The sequence below is a fragment of the Schistocerca nitens genome, chromosome 4 (assembly GCF_023898315.1).
Source record: "Schistocerca nitens isolate TAMUIC-IGC-003100 chromosome 4, iqSchNite1.1, whole genome shotgun sequence".
Classification (NCBI taxonomy): Eukaryota; Metazoa; Arthropoda; class Insecta; order Orthoptera; family Acrididae; genus Schistocerca; species Schistocerca nitens.
The window spans coordinates 484,796,512-484,823,556 of NC_064617.1; the positions used below are offsets into that span (position 1 = coordinate 484,796,512).

Sequence of the window (27,045 nt, forward strand, 5' to 3'; positions counted from 1 at the left end):
GTTTTTACTCGCCGTCAGGTGGATGTTGATGAGTGCTGCAAAACCCCCTCATGTGTCGCTGTGCTTTCTTACAGTTCGATTCTAATTCGTCGAACAAACTGTTTTTGTCCTAGGTAGAACAGATAGGACCACGTAGCAAACTGTTATGCAACGTACCTTTTACTGGCGATTTTGGCCTTGCAATATTTTTGTGGTGCTTCTAATAGAAACTATGTGCCCTAATTTTTTGTTGCTATTTCAAATTATGGCATCAAAGTAGAACCACCATACAGTCTGATAATTTACATTCAATCGGAGGATTGGGGCTACTTTTTATCATAGAAAATGGTTAACAGTTTACCATCCTTACTCATAAAAATGTGGTGTAGTTAATTTACTACCTAGACATGACCAACTAAGTGAATATAACTGCAGTAAGCAATATTTTCCTTTTAGAAAACACAAAAACAGTTCGCAAATTTCAATACCTTTATGATACGGTCTCGCGTAACTACCAAGTGTGGCGTGAATTATTGCCAGATACAGAAGTTCAGTGTCGCTTATTTTCGCCATTGACGGTTTTCATCCCTCATTTGCCAGCACTGTCATGCCGGCAAATACAGCAAGTTGAATTCCACTTAACGTGCGTCACTACATATTGTCGTACATTGTCGTCATAACCGCGTCCGGCCATACTGATTTAGCTTTAAAGTCAGTACCGCCATAAGGCTGTTGTTTATTTACAGCCAAGATGGTGTACTAAGTAATCAAACAAGCAGTAGGCTCGGGTCTTAGACAGTGTGTCTAATAGTGTAGTTTAATACGATAGTATGCCATCTTAGGCAATTTATAACACTTAAAACACTTTATACTGGCACTTTGAAGCCGAAATCATGATTGTGTAAGTGTAAATGTTACACTGTAAATAAACAACAGTCTCATGGCGGTACTGGATTTAAAGAAATATATTATAACTGTGACCTCGCATTATGAAAAAATTATATCCTGATTTAGGTTTTCCGTGATTTCCCTAAGTCACTGAGGCAAATGCCGGGATGGTTCCTTCCCCAATCTGATGGGACCGATGACCTCGCTGTTGGGTCCCCTCCCACAAATCAACCAACTAACCATTGTCGTCATGATTATTATTGTCATCATTATTCATCTCTCATCGGCGCTGACGATTACACGTTGCCTCAACAAGTTGCCAATGCCATTGTTGATCTAACTAGCCATCTCTTCTCACGCCGCGCAAGATGTCACAGTGGGTGAGACATCGGACTCTCAGTCGAGAGGACAGCGGTTCATATCCCCGTTCAGCCACCAGATTTAGGTTTTTCGTCATTTCCATAATTGATTAACGCGAATGCCGGGATGGAGAAGCACGACCGCTTTTCTTCCCCATCCTCCCCCAATCTTTGCTTATGCTCCGGCTCTAACGATCTCATCGTCGACGGGTCGGTAAATCCTAATCTTCCTTTATTTTGTCCACTTTAGTAAGGCATGACTCGCGCAAGTCTTTTTGGCACTCGTCCAGACAACCTATTCTCAGTCCCTCCATTACCGCTCTGGGCGTGCTACTACTGCCGGTCATTCTTGTCGCCTGGTCGTCCTATTGGATTCACTTGCTTTAGAGTTTGTTTATAACGCGCCGAACTTCCGGGAACATAGTGAAATAGAAAAATTGCAATGCACCCAAACAAAATGATAGCGTTCTAGAGTTCTGTAAAATTCGAATTCACTCCAAGACAATTTTCAAATGATACCTAACTATATGACTCTACGACAGATGTGTTGGTGCGGTATATTCTTCAACTCAGCTGAACTTTCTTACGTGGAGGTCAAGATACAATGACATACGTTCTCTTATCACCCTTTTCCTTCCGTGAAATTACTGATTCTCGTTTTCCACCTTATCTCTGTTGCCGTGGCGTTATCATTCAGTTCAGTGCATGAAGGATCTTATTTAAGAAGAGCCACCTTAATTTTATGCAAGCCACACGCACTTGGCTACGGTACTTCATATCTACGGTCGTAGCTCCTTCGGCCGCGTGGATGTTTATTCGTCGCTTTCCACGCGGCGGACGCCTTTAAGCGGGATCGCATCCCCTTTCCTGCGACTGCTTCTCCGTTTCCCGCCGCCTTTTTCCTTTCCGGCCAATCTGCATGCTCCCCAGACGCCGGTGTTGTTTCGGATTTACGGTGATCCCCTTTATACCCTGATAGACCGACCTGCAGGTTTTGCGTGGTAGCAAAGACAGAAGGGAGGCTGGAGACAGGCGCCCGCTCGAGAAGAATACCACCGTTCTTCACCAGAGTAAAGAGGGAGAGGCGCCGGCGGCAGCAAGAACTTCCAGTAAGCGTTTATTGCAGTACCGCCACGGAGAATAGACTCTTCTTCTTTCAGAAGGTTGCATCGCGATTTGTGAGTCCTTGGGATGTGCTGTTTTCAGTATGTAACAGCCGTGACCTTTTGGTTGCGAAGTATTGATGTTCAGCGTACACACATGCTCAGTGAAAAGTCATTCTGTTTATATGCACGCTCAACTCTTAACCATGCATTATTTTGTAGGGAACATATGCAAAAAATTAGCCAAATGGGAGTAGGCCTGTCGCACTGAGTGCTCCGTAAAAACATAATTATGTATATATGTTGTTCACCCATCCTGGGAATCGAGAATCTCAACAGATTTTTGCCTGTTATCTGTATCGATACTGGCTAGATATTGGTCCCGGGAATTCCAAAACCGTATCAAAATTCTACTGTAATTCCTACCCCGATATACAAAAAGAAGCGAGCAGGGAACTTCAGTTTGTATATGTAGGAAGAGAATATGTAATATGTAGTTACTAAAATATGACTACAACTTACATCTTATGGTTGCATGCAGCACTGTTCGTCTATTATTCTTTTGACAGGTGATGAATACAATGTATGTTCAAATGGCGAAGTATATTTTTTATATTATATAATTACAGTTCAACAATTTTGTGTGTTTACTCTACTTGTACTGTGAAACTTTCTTTCTTGCCGTTTTTCATGATTTTTATGAGTGAGTTTTCGAGTATCAAAATATGTGACAAAAATGACTGTCTTTTGATTGCAGTGGCATAGAAGCTTCCAATTTTTACGCCGCCAAGGGACCATATGTGACTTAAATGTGAACTTGATCGTCGACCTGTTCTAAGAAAAAGATTTCTTGACACTCCGACAGACAGACGGTCCTGTAACAGTTCCATTTTTACAGATTGATAAGGCCCTAAAAACACGAACACACTTTCAAAGAGTAATAACCAAAAATAGTAATCGAGCTCGTTGGAAAGAGCTATGTCATACATTTGGGATTTTAACTGCGCTATTGGAGTGCATATACCAATCGGTTATGCACATCAGAAATAACCTTCCAACCGCTCTGTCCATGACCATGGAACAAGGGCTAGTCTGAACTTAAGTTTAGCACGAAAGAATAAACTCTTAACAGCATTTTCTACCTATGGATAAAATTATACAGTAAATTGCTCAAGGACATTAAATAGGCTAATATAACGAATTCGTTTAAACAGGGTTTAAAAAGTACCAATAAGCTGTACATTCTGTACAGTGAAAAATTACGAAGATAACAGGCAGTAGGGTTCTGGTAAAAAATGTAACAGAAGTAAATAATAATAATTAATAAAACAGAAGTAATAACTAACATCAAAGATGCCCCTGGAGAAGTTGGGGCGAAACACGGAGACATCAGCAGAGTAGAAAAAATTAATGAGATCATTATGAAGAAAGGTAGACAAGGAAGCACGAAAGGAACTATACGTAAACCTGACATAGTCTGGCAAACGTCGCGCACGGTTTACAACAACAAAGAATGCCTTTCACAAAACAGTAGAAAACATCACTGTGAAACGTTTCTGAAGCCAGTAGTTATGTATGCAGCCGAAACCTTATCCCTATTTGCAAATAAAGGGTTACTCGAGAACGCAGACTCATTCGGGCAATCATGGGAACCAATTATAAGGAAATCTATTATAAAATAGAAAAAAATTACAGATTAAATCCGCAAAGGACGTGTAGGATTTTAAAGTCACTTCAAACGAATGGATGAGTTCGGGACGACAAAGAATATCTTCCACTTTTTTTATTCAAATCCCAAAACCACAATACCCAGGTTGAGAAATACGGAAACGACCTCAATCTGCTACAGATCATACCCGAAACGGCTGTGACAATGACACCTCTTCCGTAAGGTAGCAGTGACGAACGTCATACGCCGAGATGAGCAACAAAAAAGAAGAAGATACAGTGCCCTTCTGTTCTTCTTCTTCTTCTTCTTCTCTCTCTCTCTCTCTCTCTCTCTCTCTCTCTCAAGTCGACTGCCCATCCCCCTGCTCTGTAATCGTGGTCATGGTGACACCCTGATCTGTAGCTCCCGACGTCTAGGTTGGGTAACAAGGTCATGATTTATTTGTGAACTGGCGCAGCCAACGAATGTGAATGCCAAATACATAGACTCGAAGTACGCGAAGGAGGTCCTCTGCGTAACCTATACGCGACGTCTTACTCATTGGGGAATGATACTGACTCAATTTTCCATACAAGCAAATGAGGATTTGCGGTACACAAAATGGAAATCAAGCATCCTTGCCGTGGTTACGTCATAGTGTGTTTAGTTCTGTTTTATGAATTAATTTGCGAATAGCCTGTGTATTACGTGCGGTAACCGGTGATGAGAAATGAAGAGTGTAGCTCTAGGGTTTTTTGTTATTTAATGACTTATTTGCAAAACAGTGTTATGCAGTAGCAGTGTAATCGGAGGATGGATGGCCTAATCTAAGTCCGGCCATCCAGACTTAGAGTTACGTGCTTTCCTTAAATTATTTTGGAAAACGCCTGGATGGTTCCCACTATAAGGCCACGGCCTGCTACGTATTCTATCTTTGTCAAACTGGACCCGTAAGTAGATAAATGTCTGAGTGTATAACGAATTATGTTGCTTTGTTCTTTAACTGTAATGCCATAATATGTCCAATATCCCTGTAAAAGTTACCAACTACCTATACTACAACGTATCTCGCACTCCGCCGAATCAGTACATTTCATTATCGCAGCAAATGTACTGGGTAATTTAAGTGATTTATTTCGAATTTCTGGTGCTCCAGCCTATCGTTATGTATATAATAACTTCTTAAATTTTTCCATATTACCTTTATAAATTTTTTCGTGTATTACGCGACAGGTCACCTTTTGTATACTGCCAAGGAGGCCGGCCACTATCAAGTAACTATCAGTGTTTATCAACATAAAAATGTAATACAGATATTTACAATACAGAGACTGCTTTTCAGCAGTTATGTGATGGTCGCCCAGGTATTACTGTGTTATCTTCATGAGGTGAGAATCTGTGCTGGGAAGCTGTATTGTAGCTTCTACTTATCATTGTAAGGGCATATTCAAAGGCGATGTTACACTGCTGTTACAAATGTGTAAAAAAGATATGAATTAAGTGTTCTCCACACGTCGTGAAAATGTAACATTTGATTCAGAAGTAGTACCGAGAATTATATATAAAAAAAAGCCACTTATCCCGTTTAAACAATGCCTGTCCTCAGACTACAGCAAGCAGTTGTCTTTTTATAGGCTGTATCCCTGCCGTAATTAGAAGTTTTTCCTTATTGTAGCGCCCATTGGTACGTCAGACTGTGCAGCATAATGCCGTGCTTGACGTGATAACTAGAATCACAGTTATTTACCTTCATGCCACTTCTTCTAAAACTCGAATAGCAAATGAGTTACTTTATCGGCGCGACATGCATAGCGGTGGGTTGTTAACAGTGCGTAAACGTATCAGTGTTGACCATCATTAAGCGAATATGTGGACGAGTTAAGCAAACAGAGTGACACTCGTGCTTTGACAGCGGCTCGCGCCGTGTCCCCCGCGGTTCGCGGATTTTCACCTCTGCTGCACAGCGCCACAAACGGCTGTGTTTGCTGCTGTTTCCGGCTGTCGGCGTGCAATGTCGCACGCGCCGCTTCTGTTACGAGCTGTCCTTCCGTGACACCCTTCTAATAGGAAACAATGTAACATTAGCCGGAATTTGGACACCGTCGACGAATGCAACTGCGCGGCTTATTGTTGACTACAACATTAACCTAGGGAATGATTAGTTTGGATTAATGAGCGGAAATCTTTCATATCTGCGGTACAAACACACTCTATTGCAGGCACATAGAGTCAGCACAGATACCCGTTGGGCGAACGATAGGTATCAGTCCTAGCTAAGCTGTCGTATGCAGCGAGAAAAAACGAGACAAGAAAGTGTCCCAGCGTCCGAAAGCAACTGCTCTTGAGCAGGATAATTATCCAGATACGAATTATACGCACGCAAACAAAGACTATAACAAGACAATTCGGCATATCAAAACTAGACAAGTCAACGCAGTCCCTTGAAGGCATTTTGTAGTCAATCGATTAGCGCACACCAGGCATGAATCCAAGAAGACGGGGTGGTCGTGACGTCTGCCTCACCGATCCCAAATAAAATGTCACTAAAATCGTTTTTTATTTTTAAATAATTAGTTTCCAATTGTTTCGGCTAAGTTTACTAGAATAAAGTTACAAGAAACCAAGTGTGTCAAAGATGGCAAGGAATTCTATAAAATTAAAAGCTGCGCTCAACACTGGATACTTCTCAGTTTGTAAGACAGCTTGACCAGCTGCAGAAATTATTTGAAACATGCGCACGCATGCACATATACACTGAAGAGCCAAAGAAACTAGTACACCTGCCTAACATCGTGTAGGGCCCCTGCGAGACGAAGTGCCGCAACACGACGTGGCATGGACTCGACTAATGTCTGAGGGAATTGACATCATAAATCCTGCAGGGTTGTCCATAAATCTGTAAGAGTACGAGGGGGTTGGAGACCTCTTGTGAACAGCACGTTGCAAGGCATCCCAGATATACTCAATAATGTTCATATCTGGGGAGTTTGGTGGCCAGCGGAAGTGTTTAAACTCAGAAGAGTGTTCCCGTAGCAATTCTAGACGTGTAGGGTGTCACAATGTCTTGCTGGAATTGTCAAAGTCCGTTGGAATTCACGATGGACATCAATGGATGCAGTTGATCACACAGGATGCTTACGTACGTTTCACCTGTCAGAGTCCTATCTAGATGTATCAGGGACCCCATATCACTCCAGCTGCACACGCCCCACATCATTACAGAGCCTCCACTAGCTTGAACAGTTCCCTGCTGACATGCACGGTCCACGGATTCATGAGGCTGTCTCCATGCCCGTGCACGTCCATCCACTCGATACAATATGAAACGAGACTCGCTCGACCAGGCAACATGTTTCCAGTCATCAACAGTCCAACGCCGTCGGTGTTGACGGCCCAGACGAGGCGTAAAGCTTTGTGTCGTGCAGTCATCAAGGTTATACGAGTGGGCCTTCGATTTCTAAAGCACATATCGATGATGTTTCGTTGAATGGCTCGCTCGCTGACACTTGTTAATGGCCCAGCATTGAAATCTGCAGCAATTTTTGAAAGGGTTGCACTTCTGTCACGTTGAACAATTCTCTTCAGTCTTCGCTGGTCCCGTTCTTGCAAGATCTATTGCTGGCCGCAGCGATGTCGGAGATTTGATGCTTTACTGGATTCCTGATATTCACGGAACACTCTTGAAGTGGAGTAGGAGAAAATCTCCACTTCATCGCTGCCTCGGAGATGCTGAGTCCCATCGCTCGTGCGCCGACTGTAACATCACGTTCAAACTCACTTAAATTTTGATAACCTGTCATTGTAGCAGCAGTAACAGACCTAAAAACTGTGCCAGACGCTTGTTGTCTTATATAGGCGTTTCTGACCGCAGCGTCGTATTCTGACTGTTTACATGTCTCTGTATTTGAATACGTGTGGCTATATGAGTTTCTTTGGCGCTTCAGAGTGTGTATATGTTTGTGTGTGTGTATATATATATATATATACTGAGGTGAAAAAAGTATGGGATAGCTAAATGCGCGTATGCAAATGACGGTAGAATCGTGTACACAAGGTATAAAAGGCAGTGCAGTGGTGGGGCTGTCATTTGTATTCGGGTGATTCATGTGAAAATGTTTCCGACGTGGTCATGGTCGCACGACGAGCATTAACAGAATGCAGAACGGTAGTCCGGGCCTCGTTAGAGAATTCAGTATTACGAGATCCACAGTGTCAAGTGTGTGCCCAGAATACCCCATTTCAGGCACTCTCTCACGACGGCCTTCACTTAATGACCAAGAGCAGCGACGTTTTCGAACAGGTGTCCGTGCTAAGAGACAAGCACACTGCTTGAAATAACCACTGAAATCAATGTTGGATGTACGACGAATGTATCCATTAGGACAGTGCGGCGAAATTTGGCGTTATGGGCAATGGAAGCAGACTAACGACGCGAGTGCCTTTGCTAACAGCGTAACATTGCCCGCAACGTCTCTCTGGGCTCTTGACCACATCGGTTGGACCCTAGATGCCGTAAAATTGTGGTCTGGTCAGATGAGTCCCTATTTGAGTTGGTAAGGGCTGATGGGTAGGGCTCGAGTGTGCCGCAGAGACCACGAACCCATGGAACAAAGTGTGAACAGGGCACTCTGCAAGCTGATAGTGGCCTCATAATGGTGTGGGTTGTGTGTACTTGGTCTGGACTGGGTCCTCCGGATGTTCGGCTACTTGGAGACCATTTGCCGCCCTTCATGGACGTCAAGTTCCAAAACAACGATGTAATTTTTATGGATGACAATGCGCCATGTCATCGGACCACAGTTGTTCGCGATTGGTTTGGAGAACATTATCGACATTTCGAGCGAATAGTTTGGCCACCCAGATCGCCCAACATGGAATTCTGCACCGGGAACACTTTCGCAATTATGGACGACTATAGAGGCAGCAAGGCTCAATATTTGTGCAGGGGACTTCCAAACACTTTTAAGTACATACCACGTCGACTTGCTGCACTATGCCGGGTAAAAGGAGGTGCGACAATACTCGTATATATGATATCGCGGTATTTGACATTTTGTGGTATAATCTTGCCAATTTAAGATGAAATTTGATCTCGCCAGTCCATATCATGGTGTCCATTTTGGCTTTGCGCCTTTTGTGAAATAATTCGACTATTTGATTTGAAAGTCTGTCTGGGTTCAGTCTCTTAATGTCACCATAGAATCTTAAGTTGCGTTTTCCAATATCTTTATGGATGTTTCTATATTGTTTGATTTCCTGTCTACCTCTGATTCGTTATTGTTCGTCTACAATTTTTCGGCCTAAAATTTTTCTTACGATTCAGCGCTCCTTTTTCTCATTTTTTAAGTGTACGGCAGCCATAGAGGCAGTGTGTATTGAGTGTGCCTGGAGATAACTTCTTGTTGTAGGTACCTTGGGTAAGTCGGTATGCAGTTTTCATCTTTTCGCATCTTATTTCCTTCGCTTTTGTTTCGATCCCATTTTCCTGGATGATTTGACAGAAATATTTAAATTGTGGAACTGGTAGGTATATATTTGTAAAATCGTAGGCATCTGTAACACGTTGAATGTGGGGTGACGGCAAGCTATATTTTGGACATGCTATTGGGGGGGGGGAGGTGTTGGTGCAGAGGGGGAGGGGAGACAGTAACAAACCCTGTACACACGCCTGTGATAAGTGATACTCTGATGCCTCTCGGATCGCTACCGGCGTGCTTTATCCAGGCGCGAATACAGTGTGTTAAGAGTGTTCCACCTTGCTCGGTGCTTCTGTCCATGACACACCATTGGGGCGATACCACAAACTAAACTGTGGATTACGTGTATCCGTCTTCGCGCATCTTCAGTCGCAAGATTAGTTTGGAGTGTTGCTTCTAAAGATATCAACCGTGGCCGGGTTTAAAATTAATTTTTTTTCTAAATACGCTAAAATAAATCTGAAATTTTGAATATGTTGATTCACAGACTGACTTGAGAAGGGCATCCATATCCACATCCATCCAGACATATTATAAAAATGGGTTTATTTAAGTGTGTATGTTCCACATCTCCTAAACCACTGGACAGATTTCAGCCCAACATGGTACACATACCCTATATAGTCTAGCAACAATAGCTGCAAAAACCACCTGCCTATCATAACGTCTTAAACAGTGAGATGGGTGAAAAATTGCCGCATCATGCGTGACGTTTAATTTTATTACTTCATTGCTACGAACTCTATTCGCAATAAATTTTGCAGACAATATCCACTTATGCCGCTGAATCTACATACACAAATATATCACTGTACTATACATAGTTCAAGAGAATTCGCATCATAAACATTGAGATGTGTGAAAAAATGCCGCATCGTGCATAAAGTTTTAATACATTTATTCTTTACTGCTGGGACACCCCTATAGTGGACTCCCTGACACGTGGCAGCACTTTTGACAGGTTTTAACTACGAAGCACAAACGGCTGTAGATGAAAACAATAGCCGTCTACAGAGCTATGAAGAGGAATTGACATAGATACTTGTACAAATTCGCGTTGTAGACACTCGAAGCATCTGCGCCCAGCTGCTTGGACATGTAACTAGATATATTGTTTGTAATCAAGTCCAGTGTTGAATAAACTTTACAGAGAATTTGTATTTTGCAGACTTTTTTTCTCAATTTGGACGCCGTACTTATATGTTCGTGCATTATGCATGTTCCTTTGTACAACTGTTTCATAATTTCAGAGGTGTTCCCACGAATACATGGTAATAAATTTTTTTCAATATTACGCTACAAACAGAGTTCATTTTTTTGTTTTCGCTTCTAATAGAAAATTGGCAAAATGAATACCCAGGCAATGCTGAGTTTTGTCAACTACTTGAGTTGTTGAAGTTTGGAGATATGACGATAGACATAACGTAGGACATTTATCATACATTATATAGTAAGTTTAAAAGTATGTTCCCGTATTTTGTTACTACTGAAGAGAATCTGCTGCACCATTCCTCATTTTTTTTTTTAAATAATCATCCATGTGATTCCCTCGTGACATTGATTTACAGCAGCAGTTGTCCAGAATGACTCATGTAATCAAACAGGTTATCGCAATATCTCTTAATTCTTAGTCATTCTACATACCACGAAATCACACCATGCGCATCCCAAAAGACGGTTGATGTAACTTTTTCTCCGACTGCGAGAACTTCTGCGCTCACCGCTCATTGCTTTGCGTGCAATGAAACAGGAAAATTTACTTTTTAATTAGCACAGCAACCTTTCAAAAAGAAAAGTATTAATACTCATCTTCAATTCAGAATCATTAGGAATTAATGTCATTTCACCAAGAAGGAGTTAATATTATGAGCATAAGTGTGTGGAAAGCTACAGACAGGATGTCGTGCTCAGGATTTACATTTTTTTTCTGTGTCTGTGTGCAGTGCTGCTAATGAGTTTCGAATGTCTCGCTTGTTTAATAAACCAGCATGTGAATGTGGCCCCGAGCAGGCAGGCGCGACAATGGATTGCAGCTGGGCCGTTTGTAGAGCGCACGTGCCGAACGTTCGCTGCCGCGCTGAACCGAAAGCGGTTTCTAACAAGCCCCCTGCCGGCCGAAGTGGCCGTGCGGTTAAAGGCGCTGCAGTCTGGAACCGCAAGACCGCTACGGTCGCAGGTTCGAATCCTGCCTCGGGCATGGGTGTTTGTGATGTCCTTAGGTTAGTTAGGTTTAACTAGTTCTAAGTTCTAGGGGACTAATGACCTCAGCAGTTGAGTCCCATAGTGCTCAGAGCCATTTGAACCATCTAACAAGCCCACTCGCACAGAGAACGTGATGGCGTAGTAATGCATAATGCTTGCGTCATTCAGTTCCCTGTCCTATCATTTTATATATCCGTTTCTTTAAAGGAGAGTGGGAAATTTCGCAGACGCAGGCCCTTATTCGCTGATGGCGTAACGTAGCCGAACAGGACTCCGGCAGATTCCGGAAACATAGCGATGTGAAGCATAGATAAAGTCTTGTCGTTTGTCTTGGCATTTCTTTTTAGAAAAGTAATTAGCTATTTTTGCGAAAATTTCGCTACAAACCTTAAGAAAAAGACATGCCAGTGAACTACTCTTTCCGAGAGGATTCGAATGCCCTTAATAGTATATAGCTCTATTTAAAAACCGTAGTTGCTTCAGTACTTCGGTAGACAAAGAAGATACTTTCTTCCGATAGCTGGAACCATTTACGAAATGTTCGGCTAGTAAACTGAAGAGAGATGCATGCTTACAGTTACTAGTGGAGATTGGAAAACAAGTAAATGAATACGAGAACAGACTGGAGTGGAAGAAATAATTATGACTGTAATGAAAATGGTATGGAGGTGGGGGAATGGATGGTAATGGGAGCAAAGAATTTCTTTGCTGGATTCGAAGAGATGAGACAGTGCCGATGAGCTAACGGAAGATGGATGTATGATATTAGAAAACGGGCTGGAAAAGCATAAAAAAGTCTGTGGCATGATGATAATATCATTAATCATACAACAAAGTCCACACTCTTTCGTGTAATCTTAAATGCCGTAAAGCTTACTTCTTGAACGTCTGCCGAAAAATTATGGATGCCCATGTTATGTCATCTGACACATCATGTACCATGTGACATCATGTACGAGTATACAGAGTGAACCCGAACTTGAACCAGAAATTTTTAGGACTGTTCAGTGATATTTTCTAAGTGTTTGACCTGTCGTCTCCGTGGTTTGTTACAGAGTATTTGCATTTCGTTTGGACAACAGTAGGTAGTCGCGGAGGTCCTGTTACATAACAGAGGCGAGACTGAGTGACTGCTGGCCGCGGTGGCCGTGCGGTTCTAGGCGCTCAAGTCCGGAGCCGCGCTGCTGCTACGGTCGCAGGTTCGAATCCTGCCTCGGGCATGGGTGTGTGTGATGTCCTTAGGTTAGTTAAGTAGTTCTAAGTTCTAGGGGACTGATTACCACAGCAGTTGAGTCCCATAGTGCTCAGACCCATTTTGAACTGAGTGACTCTTTTGGGGGGGGGGGGGGGGGGGGTATGCGAAGAGCCTAGTTTATGAGACTCCAGTCGATATTAGCTTGGAGCTAGTTGCTAGGATTGTCGCAGCCGCGTAAGTAGTGATCTCTTGAGATTCTTGAGAGTGTAAGACAGTCGATGGTGCTTCGCTGTACACTCTACCGTGGTCGTGATGGTTGACACTTCGAACAATACTTATGGTTGAACAATTTTGCGTTTGTCACTTGCTGTACTTTACAGAAAGAGAACAGATCATACACAGTGATAAAAGTGTGTTTATTTCGTCTGAGGTTAGTGCATGTTTTGTATTATTCGCATTGATGATTCCATATTGCAGGCTTTTTCATTATTAAGGCAATTGCTGTACCAAACCGAATTAATTGAAATTACTTTATTACTCTGTAACGAGCCAGACCACGGGTATCATACACCAGAATACTAAGAAAATACCCCTCATCACCAGAATATTATGGTTCCAGTTTGGGCTCACCCTATATAGTAATGAAACGGCTGCTTCACAGTAATGGACTAATGGCATTTGTATATACATCCTCTGTTCGTCTTGTAAGTTACGCCGTATCTCTCTCTCTCTCTCTCTCTCTCTCTCTCTCCCTCCCTCTCCCTCCCTCTCCCTCTCCCTCTCCCTCCCCCTCTCCCCGTGAGTGTGTGTCTCACTCTCTCTATCTAGCGTCTCTTTGCAGACCAAATTTGTTTTGCTGGCGACATACATTCCGCCACTCCAAAATGTTTCAAGACTGGAATAAAAAAAAATAAAAAAAAGAGCGAGAGAGAGAGAGAGAGAGAGAGAGAGAGAGAGAGAGAGAGACGTTAAAGTGGTGCTTTTAGTGCTTCAGGTGTTCTACGTAGTCTTTTCCCCTCTTGAGTACAACGCACAGATCATTCATACAACAATGTGAAACTGTTAGAAAAGTCTTTCCTTGGGATGTTCTTCAACTCGAACATGGCGTTGGCGTGAATGTCTGTTATATCGTCAAAGCATTGGTCCTTTGTGTGAGTTTCTGCACTTCGTACTGATAACACTAAGTCCCATAACGGTGATTCTTCTTCTTCTTTTTTTTTTCAGAAAAGGGCTGTCCTCGTTTTGCATTTCATTCAGGTCGCCCCATGTTTCAACGCGTCCTTGTATTTGTTCAGGAGACAATGTGTGCGGCACAGACTTTACACACACTTTTCTATTCTTCAAAACATTCTGGACAATGTCTTCAAAACTTTACAGACAATGTCTTGAACACTTGATTTAGAGATGGTGCTCCATTGCAATTTGAGGCGCGTCAGTGTTGTCGAACTACGGCCACTATTTAACACTGCCTGCTCACGTCTGAGTGGTCGATAGCACATCTGTTGTTGGTAGTTATTAGTTCAAACTGCATCCGTTCCGTTGTTACTGCGCTGACGTCGCGTATAGGCCCACAATAAAATCAGTCTCGTAACTTTTTGGAAAGGCGGTGTACGCGATACCACAGATCATAATGGTTGGTAACGCTGCAGATTGCTTCGGCACCTGCCTCTGTGGTTAGTAATTTTCCTTTGCGTGCAACGCATCCAGCTTCGTGTGGTGACGACATGGAGGGGAAGAGAGAGAACAGCAGTGCGCCTAACGCTCGCGTGAGCAGCACGCACTCACATCCCGGCTGTGAGCATGGTGTGCACTGCGGCGCCCGAACCTGCCGAACCCACTGCTGCCAGTGAGTACCCGCTGCCTGCCTGCTGGAGGCGGCTGTTCCATAGATCGTGAATACGACATTTCGTAATGATGTGGAAGTGTCACTTTAACATAAGTTTTCTTTGCACAAAATAATTAATTTTTTTTACAGTTACTACTTCGTATCTAAAAATTCATCTATTGACTAGAAGGATTTGTCATTCAGAAATTCTTTTAATTTACTGCTAAATGTAGGTTGGCTATCTGTCAGACTTTTAATGCTATTTGGCAAATGACCAAAGATTTTTGTGACAGCGTAATTCATCCCTTTCTGTGCCAAAGTGAGATTTAATCAAGAATAGTGAAGATCTTTTCTTCTAGTGTTGTAGCTATGCACTTAACTGTAATTTTCGAAAAGGGATGGGTTATTAATAACAAATTTCATAAGTGAATATATGTATTGCGAAAGTTCTGTGAATATCCCGAGTTCCTTAAATAAATGTCTGCAATGTGATCTTGGGTGGGCTCCAGCTATTATTCTGATTAAACGCTTTTGTGCATTGAATACTTTTTCTCTTCGTGATGAATCACCCGAAAATATGATGCCATGTGAAAGCAGTGAATGAAAATAGGCATAGTAGGCTAATTTACTGATATGTTTATCACCAAAATTTGCAATAACCCTAATAGTATAAGTTTCAGCAGATCATCGACGTGTTTCTTCTAATTCAATTTCTCATCAGTGCACACAACCAGAAATTTTGAATATTCTGCCTTAGCAACAGACTTCTGTCCGTAGTCTACATTTATCAATGGTGTTGTGCCATTTACTGTACAGAATTGTATAAACTATGTTTTCTCAAAATTTAGTGAGGATCCATGTGCAGAGAACCACTTAATAATTTTCTGAAAGGCGTTATTTAGTATTTCCTCTGCTGATTCTTGCTCGTTGGGAGTGATTACTATACTTATATCATCAGCAAAAAGAACTAGCTTTTCATCTTCATGAATACAGAGTGGCAAGTCATTAATAATTATATTAAGAACAATAAGGGACCCAAGACTGAACCCTGTGGGACACCATTATTGATACTTCCCCAGTTAGAGGACTGTGCTGATTTTTGCAGACTATCTGTACTGTTAATTTCAATCGTCTGCATTTTTCCAGTTAAATATGAACTAAACCATTTGTGCAGTGCCCCACTTATACCACAGGAAGAAACCTGCCCATTCAGATTGCGACTAGACTTAAACTGGATTTACTAATGATCGATGAAACACACTCTTGCGGGAGCTGCTGTGTAAACGAAAACTACTAGGAAGACAATGTCTCTGAGGATCTTTGTTCACAAGTGCACTCGTTTTCCCATTGTCGCCTACCGCTGGTTCTGTTCTTGACTGTCTTGACTGAGGAACTCTTCAGACGGCCATTTACGTGTGGAACACGTATCGGTTGTAACACATTCATTATTGTATTGTATTCAATTCGTCTATTGCCGTGGTGGACAGCAACAGTTACTGAATACAGTAAAAGAATAGCAAAATAAATGTGTTCCTTTACGTGTACAGTAATAGTAGTATGTACATAGAACACTCTTAAAACACATGTTGACAATTATGAGTGCCAGTATTCCTCAAGTTAGTACACTAACCGAATGTCTTTCCCGTAAATAGATTCAGTACTGAACTGCGATTCTGCGAGTCCTGCCAAATAAGCATTCTGTGGTTGCGATTACGCCTCCACTTTACAACAACAATATTCCTTGGACTTGGGAAAATTGGAAATTTGTAGTGAGTTCCTTTGGTGCCACACTGTTGAGGTCATAGGTCCCTAGGCTTACACACTACTTAATCTAACTTAAACTAACTTACGCTAAGGACAACACACAGCCATGCCCGAGGGATAACTCGAACCTCCGACGGGGGGAGCCGCGCGAACCGTGGCAAGGCGCTCCAGACCACGCTGCCACCCCGCGCGGCTTGGACTCGGGACTGTGTGAAGCGGAAGTTTCAACAGTTCATATTTCTCGATTTTCACGTTACAAAATCAGTTTCGTGGATATATGCGTCTTCATAACGCTTTTCTCTCTAATTTTACACACCGCACTTCTGACTTTCCCCCTGGTTCATAGGACTTACCTAATGTCTAGGACACGATTTACCCTTGCGAGATAATAAAAACTAACGATTCCTTTGGCATCCACGAAAACATTCTATATCAATGCCGGCATATGAACTCGACTTTTTATCGCAGGACCACTGATTTTGCTGTTTCGTTTCTTGCCTGAAAGAATGGTCTCAAATCTCATTCAAATTAACAAATCGGCGCATAATTTTGTTGGAATGTTATGAAGACGGTCCAAATGTTACCGAGAAATTTCTTCCGCGCATTTTCTGTTGATCAGCATTGAATTGCTATTTCACCAATAGCGGACTTAACATCCTAATAGTTAACTCATCACCTTTTACATACGCCTTTAATTGTCGATCGTTCAACACCAGAGTTTTCACATGTAGTTGCAGTATTTGGGCAGCCTTGCGGAGCTTGTCAATTTTAGATTAATTTATATTTGAGAGTAGGCCGTCCAGAGTAAAGGAAAAAATAATGATATACACTGTTTAATTTCATCCATTTTAATGAAACATACGCACCATGACTTCTTTAAAAATCTGCATAAATGAAACTACCGCACAAATCAATTTGTCATTTCACTTGCGTTATTGACCATCTTCAAACATCAAAAGCAAACTTAAAAATATTTCGTTATCAACGCAGTCTTTTACCAGGGCGAGACTTTTCCACGTGCTCTTCTAATTAAGATCACAGGCAAACTAGCGACAGTTTCAAAGCACATTTACACCGTAACGAAGTTTGTCCGCTCCCATATCTGAGCTGACAGTGTTACCTGATGCGAAACATGCGATGGGTCCCCGACACTGTAATGATTTTCCTTGAAGACTGTTCACAAGCAAAGCATGTTCCCAACGAGCCACCGAGTTTGCTCATCTTTCGCACGGTTTTAGTACACCAGTGTGTTAAAAATTGACGTTAAGCTTGTAAGCGAGAAAAAATTTAAATACAAATTCAAAGTTTGTCGGAAGTCGCTAAGTACGCTCATTATCAAACACTCGATGAGTGTAGTTCAGGTAATTTGCGCTCCGTTTTAAACAAATGCTAGTTTCCTGCACATCTCAATATTTATGACGTCATATCTCCTGAACTACTTATTGTGTTGTCATATAATCCAGCAGGTGCATTCAGAGGTGTATGTAGTTTCTGTGTGCAAAATATATTGTGAACAGAGATAAAGAAGTAATAAATTAATACGTCATGTCTTACGCTGCCGTTTTCCTGCATGAACAGCGAAAAAGTTTCGTAAAAGCATGTGTAAAGTTTGTTGGGTGTCGCTAAGTCAAGTACTGGATGAATATAATCTGTATAACAGGCGCACCGTCAGATAACGCTGCCTCAAGGAGTACACACCGTTTCTAACTTTAATACTTGTTCTATTGTATTTAAGCTTTAACGTAAGATTATACGTCTGAATGAGTAGATTAAGACAACATGTAAAATTTTTAAGTTCGCTCGAGAGTTACATGAAATATTTAAAAAAAAAATTGTTGTTCATGGAAGGCATTTGATAGGCAACGAACTGTTTCACGATGGCCCTGTTGTATACAACAACCTCGGACTCCTTGCCGCGTGAATTCAGGGTAAAACCTCGAGCTTTCGTCGATTGACTGTCAAGCTTCTGCTGTGGTTTATGGTCTGGCTACTCGGCATAAGAGCTCTTTAGCACTTCCAGGAACGTATGAACGGTATGCACCCAAACGTTCAGTTCACCGTCGACACAGAGAAAGAGGGAAGACTGCCATTTTTAGAGGTGATGGACGTCTCGGCCACTCAGTGTACCGCAAGCCGACGCACACTGATTTATATATTAGCGCCCAGAGTTTTCACTATCCAGTCCAGAAGAGAATACCTTGAAATGCACTGATACACAGAGAAAAAAACAGTTGCTGACGAGGATCGTTTGGCTTCCGAAATTAATCATCTGAAGTATGTGTTGCGAAAGAACGGAAACGGATCACGTGATACAAAGTCAGCGTTCTCGAAGAAAAAGAAACGTGAAAATGTTGAACATTCACATGACGAGCCACCGATTGCATTCCCTCCCTTCTGCGGCGCTACTTCCAGAAAAATAGGCAGAGTCGTGGGAAGACGAAGTAAGATGTATATTTCGACCTCCTAAGAGATTAGGAGATGCTGTGTGCTGTTAAGGACAGTCTCGGCTTTAGGATTCTTGGAATTTACGACATCCCTTGTGAGTGAGTGCGGAAGCAATTACATCGGTCCGTCCATCCGCACCGTTTCCGACCGCTGTGCAGAACTTCAGTGGCATATTAAAAGTAGAAAACTGGTGAAATCTGCAGCGCGGGATTAGCCGAGCGGTCTAGGGCCCCGCAGTCATTGATTGTGCAGCTGATCCCGGCGGAGGTTCGAATCCTCCCTCGGGCATGGGTGTGTGTGTGTGTTTGTCCTTACGATAATTTAGGTTAAGTAGTGTGTAAGCTTCGGGGCTGATGACCTTAGCAGTTAAGTCCCATAAGATTTCATACACATTTGAACATTTTTTTTTTTTTTGAAATCTGCAGTTGCTGAACAGAGCCTCACAAACAAACAGAAAATATTGTTTGACGAAACAAAAGTTTTGTCCCAGGCTCTTACATAATGGGATTCTGTAATTAAAGAGGGGGTAGAAATAAGAATGTGTGAGAAGAGCTTCAACCGTGACAGCGGATATAATGTTAGAGGTGCACGGAATCGAGCTGTCGATGCAGACAAGAGCCAGCGAGATATGTTCATCGCAAAGTTTCCGCTACGACGGGAGCGGCGGCGCCACCAGCGCAGACGCTGACACCATCTGCGACACCAGTGCGTAATCACCGACCAATCAGAAATCATGTATCGGCTATGCAAGGCCACAGCAGCAGTTTTGACAGTCAGTTGCTTCTGATGAAGACGATGGAGGTAACCGTCGAAGCCTCGAGGTTTTACTGTGAATTAACGCGGCAAGAAGTCCGAGAATATTTTATACATTAGATAGGCAAACTGCAACTTGGACCGTGCACTAGGAACCACGACTCATGAACCGGATTAGACGTTTAGTAATATCTACTGTTGTCCAGAGCATAAGTACCAACGCAACTTTCGCATGGTGTATTACTACCAAGTAACATATAGCTCAATTAAACTAGGACGATACACAGAAATAACTGCTACAATATAGTAGAGAATGGAACTTGAAAGAAACACACAATGAGACTAACAGAAATGAATCTTTTATTCAGAGACAAATGCACGCCGATTCAGGACGGTCCCCTGGACATTACAAAAAGCGTAGCATGGATCTTAACAGTGTGTGTGATCGCAAAGGACGGCTGTACACTCTCTGTCACGTGCTCTCATGCTGGCCGTGATATTTGCAAGGAGTTCTTGTCATAAGGCGTACCCTTCCTCCGCCAGCGTGGTTCACTTCTACTGGAGAGGGTCGTTGGTGCTCGATAGGATTTACGCCGGGGGAAGGGGCAGGTCAGTGCATTCGCCGAGTATCCTCTCGTTCCAAGAGCTGCTCCACCTCTGCTGTTGGATCCGGTCGCGCATTTTCATCCATGAAAATGGCGTGAAATGACGCACGTGGGAAAGGAGTACAGTGTCACAATAACGTTGACCTGTGAGTGTACCATCTTCAAAGATTCTCTCATCACACCCATGCGACATAATTCCTCCCCACACCACAACACTTGGGCCAACAAAGCGAATATGTTCGACAATGTTCCTGGGTGTATTCATGTTTCCACTTCGCGCCATAGGTTGTACGTCAAGGATTGTCGAACATGATCGTTTTGGTGGTCCATGTGCTATGTTGTGGGAATGTATAATGTTGGGACGACGTACTGACCTCCAAATCTTTGAACGTGGCACACTCACTGGTACACATTATTGTGACTCTGTCTTCCTTAAGCATGTGCGTCTTTTCAGGAGTACATTCGGCCCTGGCTTCATTTTTATGGATGAAAATGCGCAACCGAATCGAACAACGGAGGTGGAGGTACTCATGGAACATGAGGATATGGGGCGAATGGACTGGTTTGCCCGTTCGCCCGACTTAAATTCCATCGAGCACGTGTGGGATGCATATTACAGCATATCCACATATTACAGCAAATCCACATGCACCACCATTCAGCAATTGTTAATCGCGCTGATAGAGAAATGGAACGCTCTACCGCAAGAACTCCTCACCAAACCTTGTGGAATCTAATTATTGTCTTTGAATAAATATGGTATATCTGTTCACCTAATTACTTTGTTACCTTCTCTACTGCAGTGTAGCAGTTCTTTCTATTTTTGGTCCAAGTTTCATAGAGCTATGTTACTTGGCAGTGACGCATCATGCAGAAGTTACTTTCGTCATTAAGTTTTGCACGCCAGTGTAGATGCTTAGATGTAATAGATGCTGCTCTAGTATGATGCGCTTCTCACACATTTTAATAACGTGTTGAATACAACACGAGAACGCCAGCAGTCGAGCAACGGCGCCAAGTGCAACCGGCGGAGGCGACAGACTAGTGTAATTTGCTCGTATAGCATTCGAGGGATACACTCGTATCGCAGCAGTGAATCACCTTTCTTCGGAAAGGGACTAGGATAATATCAATGATAGTTATTATGGGACATTCGTGGAGAGGTATAATCGTGGTATAATAAGGAATAGTGATATAATAAACATTATGTACCAATACGTGCACACGATGATTCATTATTCTGTTTCGATTATACCTACCCAGCACTGTACAATAATGATTATTATTATTATTATTATTGTTGTTGTTGTTTTGTATGCCTTAACTGGTTGCTGCAACGCGGCTATTGGGCGGCTTGCGCTCTCGTGTGATGTTCAACAGGCTCGTAAAATTTGAAACCCGATTTCACGAAAACACATCATACTACAGCAGCATTTTTAATTTCCAGCCATCTACTACAGACGTGCCACCCGTTGGTTGTATGCTTCCCAGTTCAACCTCGCGAGGACAACTGAGGAGATAGAAAGAAATTTTCACTGTGCAACGTAGTGTGCGCGGATATGAAATTTCCCGGCAGATTAAAACTGTGTGCCAGAGTGCGACTCGATTTCGGGACCTTTGCCTTTTACGGGCAAGGACTCTACCAACTGAGCTACCGAAGCACGATTCACGATCTCTCTTCAGACGTTTCTCGGCGAACCTTGCAGGACACAATAGCATTCGTGAATGCAGCACCTCCCCCCCCCCTCCCCCCTCTCTCTTTCTCTTTCTCTCTCTCTCTCTCTCTCTCTCTCTCTCTCTCTCTCTCTCTCATACATATATCTAATGTTCAAAGTGGCCACCATGGGATGCAATGCACGTGTTCATACTTCGCATTATGGATTGCCGCTCTCTTTCGCATATTCTAGCCTCCCTCTAAATTACGTCACAGGTGTCGTGAACACGCTATTGAAGGGTCTGCACTTCAGGAATTGATTCAGCATACACAACGCTTTTCAGATGCCCCCAGAGGTAAAAACCCAGGAGGTTTAAGTCCGGGGATCTGGCAGGCCATGTTACACGGCCTCCGCTTCCTATCCACCATCCCGCGAAGATGTTATTGAGGTGTCGGGCCGCGCGGGATTAGCCGAGCGGTCTGGGGCGCTGCAGTCATGGACTGTGCGGCTGATCCCGGCGGAGGTTCGAGTCCTCCCTCGGGCATGGGTGTGTGTGTTTGTCCTTACGATAATTTAGGTTAAGTAGTGTGTAAGCTTCGGGACTGATGACCTTAGCAGTTAAGTCCCATAAGATTTCACACACATTTGAACATTTTTTGAGGTGTCGGTGAACTGTAAAGTGGAAGTGGGGTGGTGCTCCATCATACAGAAACCTCATAACCTGTCGTTACGCCAAAGGCAGAGTATTCCGCAGGAAGTGAGCTACATTCCTCAGTCAAGGCACTGTGGGATAATAACTAGTCTAAGTACATGGTCGCCAAGAATTCCAGCCCACACATTCATGCTGAACCGATGCTGATGCGATGCCTCAACCATTCCCCGAGAATTGTCTGTATCCGACAGGTGACGATTATGCAGATTGGTGACGCCAGTTCTGGTAAATGTTCCTTCGTCGGTAAAGAGGATTGACTGCAGAAATATCACCATTGTGATGGTCTGGTGTAAAAACATCAACAAAATCCTACCCTTAGAGGGAGATCTGCTGCTGATAGTAACGGTTGTCATGCAGTATACATATAATCGTAATTTCGCTTACATCATGTTGGCTGACCGCTTGCCTGGAGCTTGTACTTGGATTCGTCTGAATATCCTGTAGAACCTGGTCCTCAAAATCTGGTGTACACATAGTCCGCCGCCTCCCTGCACGTTCGTCTGCCTGAAAGGACCCATGCTCATAGAAATGCTCAAAAAGGGCTTGAAATGTTCTGTGGTGTGGTTCGTGTCTGTGAGAATGCTTGTTTTGCTATAACCATGCTGCCTCTCGACCGCTTCCCTCTGCTTGGCCGTACACAGACCCACCAGTCTGTTCCCGACATGAATACCGGACCATTCTGCTGCGTGAATTACGTTGCGTCTATCTCACAGCCTGCAAAACACAAGGGACACCTGCCACGTGGCTAGAGGAACTTTCATTCGTCAACGCCATCTACCGTGGCAATGATGCATTTCCGGGCACACGTTCATAGGACCTTTTTTCCTCCATTTCAAGTCAGGAATCTGCCCCCTGCATTTGTCGGTTTTGTCCCTTTCTCTCGAAACCAACCAGTCCATCTGCATGTGTAGGCGAATCTCAGGAACTGTTGTAAGGATCTTGATCCGGTTTTCACTAATAAAGATGTATATCTGATTCACGAGGAAGGTTTTTGTATGTAATTTGTAAATATTACGTACAAATTTTCTGAATTATGACGAATTGAAGTTCAGTTTTGAAAACGATGCCATTACCACATAGCGATCAGCTGGTACAACTCGAGAGAGCAGCAGTGCCTCGAGAACGCAGCAAACGGCATACAGTTGATTAAATGTATTCGCAATTGCAAATACGGACAACAGTCAGCTGTAGAATGGAATGACGACAATAGACTTTGTGCCGAATCGTGACGCGAACCCAGATTTACCGCTTAACGGGAGCATCGCCTTACCATTTGGGTCTAGCCCCGAATCGTGCACGGATAGCCAAACTTCCGTATGTCGTCAGCCATGTGCGACAACCTGTACTCGTACATCCATTATGTATATTTCCTCACAGGCGAGAAATTTTACGTGAAAGTAGCTCGTCCAGTATCGGCGGATAAAGATGATATTGCAATGCCTGTGTTATTCCGAATACGAGGCGGAGTGGAGTTCCTTTGGCATGCATGTTGTAGTGGGTCGGTGGTAGAGTATGTGGCTGTCAGTCGAAAAGTTGTGTAATCGAATCGCCGCTGAGTCACTTTTTGCACGCTTCCTTTCCTTTTAACGTAGCATTAACCTCTCAGTGATGCGGAGATTCGCCAGAAACGAAACGTGGCTCGGGTTCCATGTCACCCTTTTGGATAACTGGTTAGGGACATGGAAGTCGCCTAAGTGACACTCAATTGATTGTAGTCGTTTCAGAACTGCTGCATAGCGAAAAAACTGTGCTTTTCATTTATTTACGCATTAAGTGAAAAGCAGCATGGGATGAAGCTTTACTTCGTTTGTATAAAGTAAGTTTAGGAGCAGAGCAGCAGATGACTCAGCTTTCAACTTTCTGCTTTCCTCGAGTCAAACATAGATGTGAACACGGTTCTCTGCATGCTGGGGTGAAAGATATTATTTGTTTGGACACTTTCAATTTATGCAGAAGACTGGTAAACTAATCTCCACTGTCGAGAAAGAGATTTAAGTATTTTAAACATCATAAAGACATGGGCACGATCTTCGTGAATGGGACTCAAAATTTCTTCCGAATGAATACACAATTCAGGGTGTCCCACATAAAACTGGTACGCCTCGCGTACCGGTTAATCATCTCTAGTCGAACTGCTTGTGAAGTGGCAGCAGTGTCACGAAAGTTGGCTAGACTGCATTTTATCGGAAAGTTGAGTGCAGTCGTGTGTTTGTGCGTCAGTTTTTCTTAGAAGTTCGTACTGTTGCTACGGAAATGGGGCAGTTTGCATTAGAACATGGATTTTGTATTGTGGAGTGTTTCATAAAGACAGGTTCCATAGAGGAATGTAAAAAAAATGTTTCGAGCGAAGTATCCTGATAGGAAACTGCCCACGACCAGCACTATTCATGATTTGTACATGACATGGGCGGGCTGTAGGATCCGTTCAAAATGTTCAGAGGAATTGACGACCAACAGTGAGGACCCCCGAACTATAGGTACAATTCGCATGGACATTACGAAAAGTCCCCACAAATCAGCAAGGAGGCTATCACAGCACGTTGGTGTATCTCGTACATCGTGTATTAAAAGATATGAAATTAAAAGCCTGTCGTGTGAGTGTGGCGCAAGAGTTGCAATTTGAGTATCAAGAAAAAAAGAGTTCATTGTTGTAACTGGCTGTTAACGTCAATTGCTAACGGTTGCTTGAGTCCTTGGTTTACGTCATGTCAGATGAGGCCTGGTTTAATTTGTCAGATTATGTGAACTCCCAGACTTGCAGATACTGCTCACAGAAAATCTGCATGAAGAACCTCTCCACTCAGGGAAGACAGGTGTTTAGTGCGCATTGTCTGTCATGCGCATTATTGGCCCCGTATTTTTCGGTTAAACGTGAAACAGTGCCAGATATCATAGGTCTTTCACTCTTTCTATGCACAGTTAACAGATACGGAGAAACTGTAAGTACTATTCCAACAAGATGGAGCAACCGCTCACACATCCAAAGTATAGCCCACATCCCAGACGTGTTCCCTGAAGTCGAAATACTTCTACATACACTTGTGGGACGCATTTCGAAATATGACGGCAATTTCAGACTACCAATTTCTGTTTCCCTCAGATTACCATTCGCAGTTCACACCCTTATTTTACTGCAGTGAGTTACTCAACTTTGAATACGTAATAAATATGATCAACAATGAAAAGACAACCAAAACATCATCAGACTGTGATGTGAGACTTAAAATATGAAATAATTAAATCTTTTGAGAATCAGTCGTTTGAGAATAACTTACATAGCGAAAAAACATGCTAATCCAAAATGTGTGGTATTTATTTTGTACGCATCAAGTAAAACGTTTTCCGAAAAAGTACTTCAGCAAGTTTGTTTAATTTCGGTATAGTCCGTTCTTTCAGCAGCGCAGTAGATGATTCAGCTTCCAGCTTTCCTTGAATCAAACTAAATGTGGACACCATTCTTTGCGTAGCACGCCGAAGTAGTCTCCCATAGGCTTCTATTAGTCGAGGGGCACTAGGGCCTTAATCTTGACACCACGAGTGCTGCCGCTAGCTTTCAGAGATTTCGGTGCCTTGTGTCTCACAGGCAGTGGCGAGAGCCTATTAGCCAACGGCAACTGGCGGCGCCACTGATTCACTAGCTGGCGCGCCTGGTAACAGCTCTGTCCCCTTGTAGTTGCCCAAGACCGTCACGGGACATCGTGATACATTGAGCCTATTATCTGTGGACACTAGTCGCGCCACTTCTCCCCGATGGACCTGCGTGCACATACGATACGTCACTCAAGCACGTACTCCCAGCCCCACAGTCCGTCAGTAATTTGTTGCTACAGTACTGCGAACTTCGCGGTTGTTGCTGTACGTTACCACATCGCCATTTTTTAATCAGTGTATAAATATGGAAACAGCAAATAAGCTACGTCGAGATGCGAGGGAAATGAATAATGTTCAAAACAAGAATAAATACAGAAGACCGAAATAAGAGATTGAAAGGAAACCTGCAACCTTTGAAGTCAGGACAAAAGCATACTCTGAGAAAACAGCCGAGTTCTATCGAATAATATACATTGGATGTTTTCTCATTTCCTTACCCTTTCGAACCGTGCGACCGCTACGGTCGCAGGTTCGAATCCTGCCACGGGCATGGATGTGTGTGTTGTCCTTAGGTTAGTTAGGTTTAAGTAGTTCTAAGTTCTAGGGGACTGATGACCTCAGATGTTAAGTTCCATAGTGCTCAGAGCCATTTGAACTACCCTATCGAATATTTTTTTGAATAGAGGAATGAAGAGTAAGTAGTTCTCCATACGTCATTCTCTCAACTAATTATTTTTCAGATGAAAAGTGAGCTATTATTAAAAAGTAGCGCCACAAGCTTCCTGAAGTCCTCGAAGGTGTCCTTTAAGTTTTGGAAACAGATGAAAATCGGATGGGAGCAAGT

The 27,045-nt window shown here is 43.0% G+C and overlaps 1 protein-coding gene across 2 annotated transcripts in view; it reads left to right on the forward strand.

The window, feature by feature from the left end:
• Window positions 1-27,045, forward strand: part of LOC126251445 (cyclin-dependent kinase 14) — a 525,593-nt gene that overhangs the window by 415,012 nt on the left and 83,536 nt on the right. Inside the window, exon 1 of one of the 2 annotated variants that reach the window (XM_049951871.1) lies at window positions 14,613-14,697. The exons of the other annotated variant lie outside the window; for it this stretch is intronic. Within the exon in view, the coding sequence (XP_049807828.1) occupies window positions 14,652-14,697 (46 nt within the window). The 5' untranslated portion in view covers window positions 14,613-14,651. Of the gene's footprint in view, window positions 1-14,612; window positions 14,698-27,045 lie in introns of those variants that run through there. 2 annotated transcript variants of the gene reach the window in all.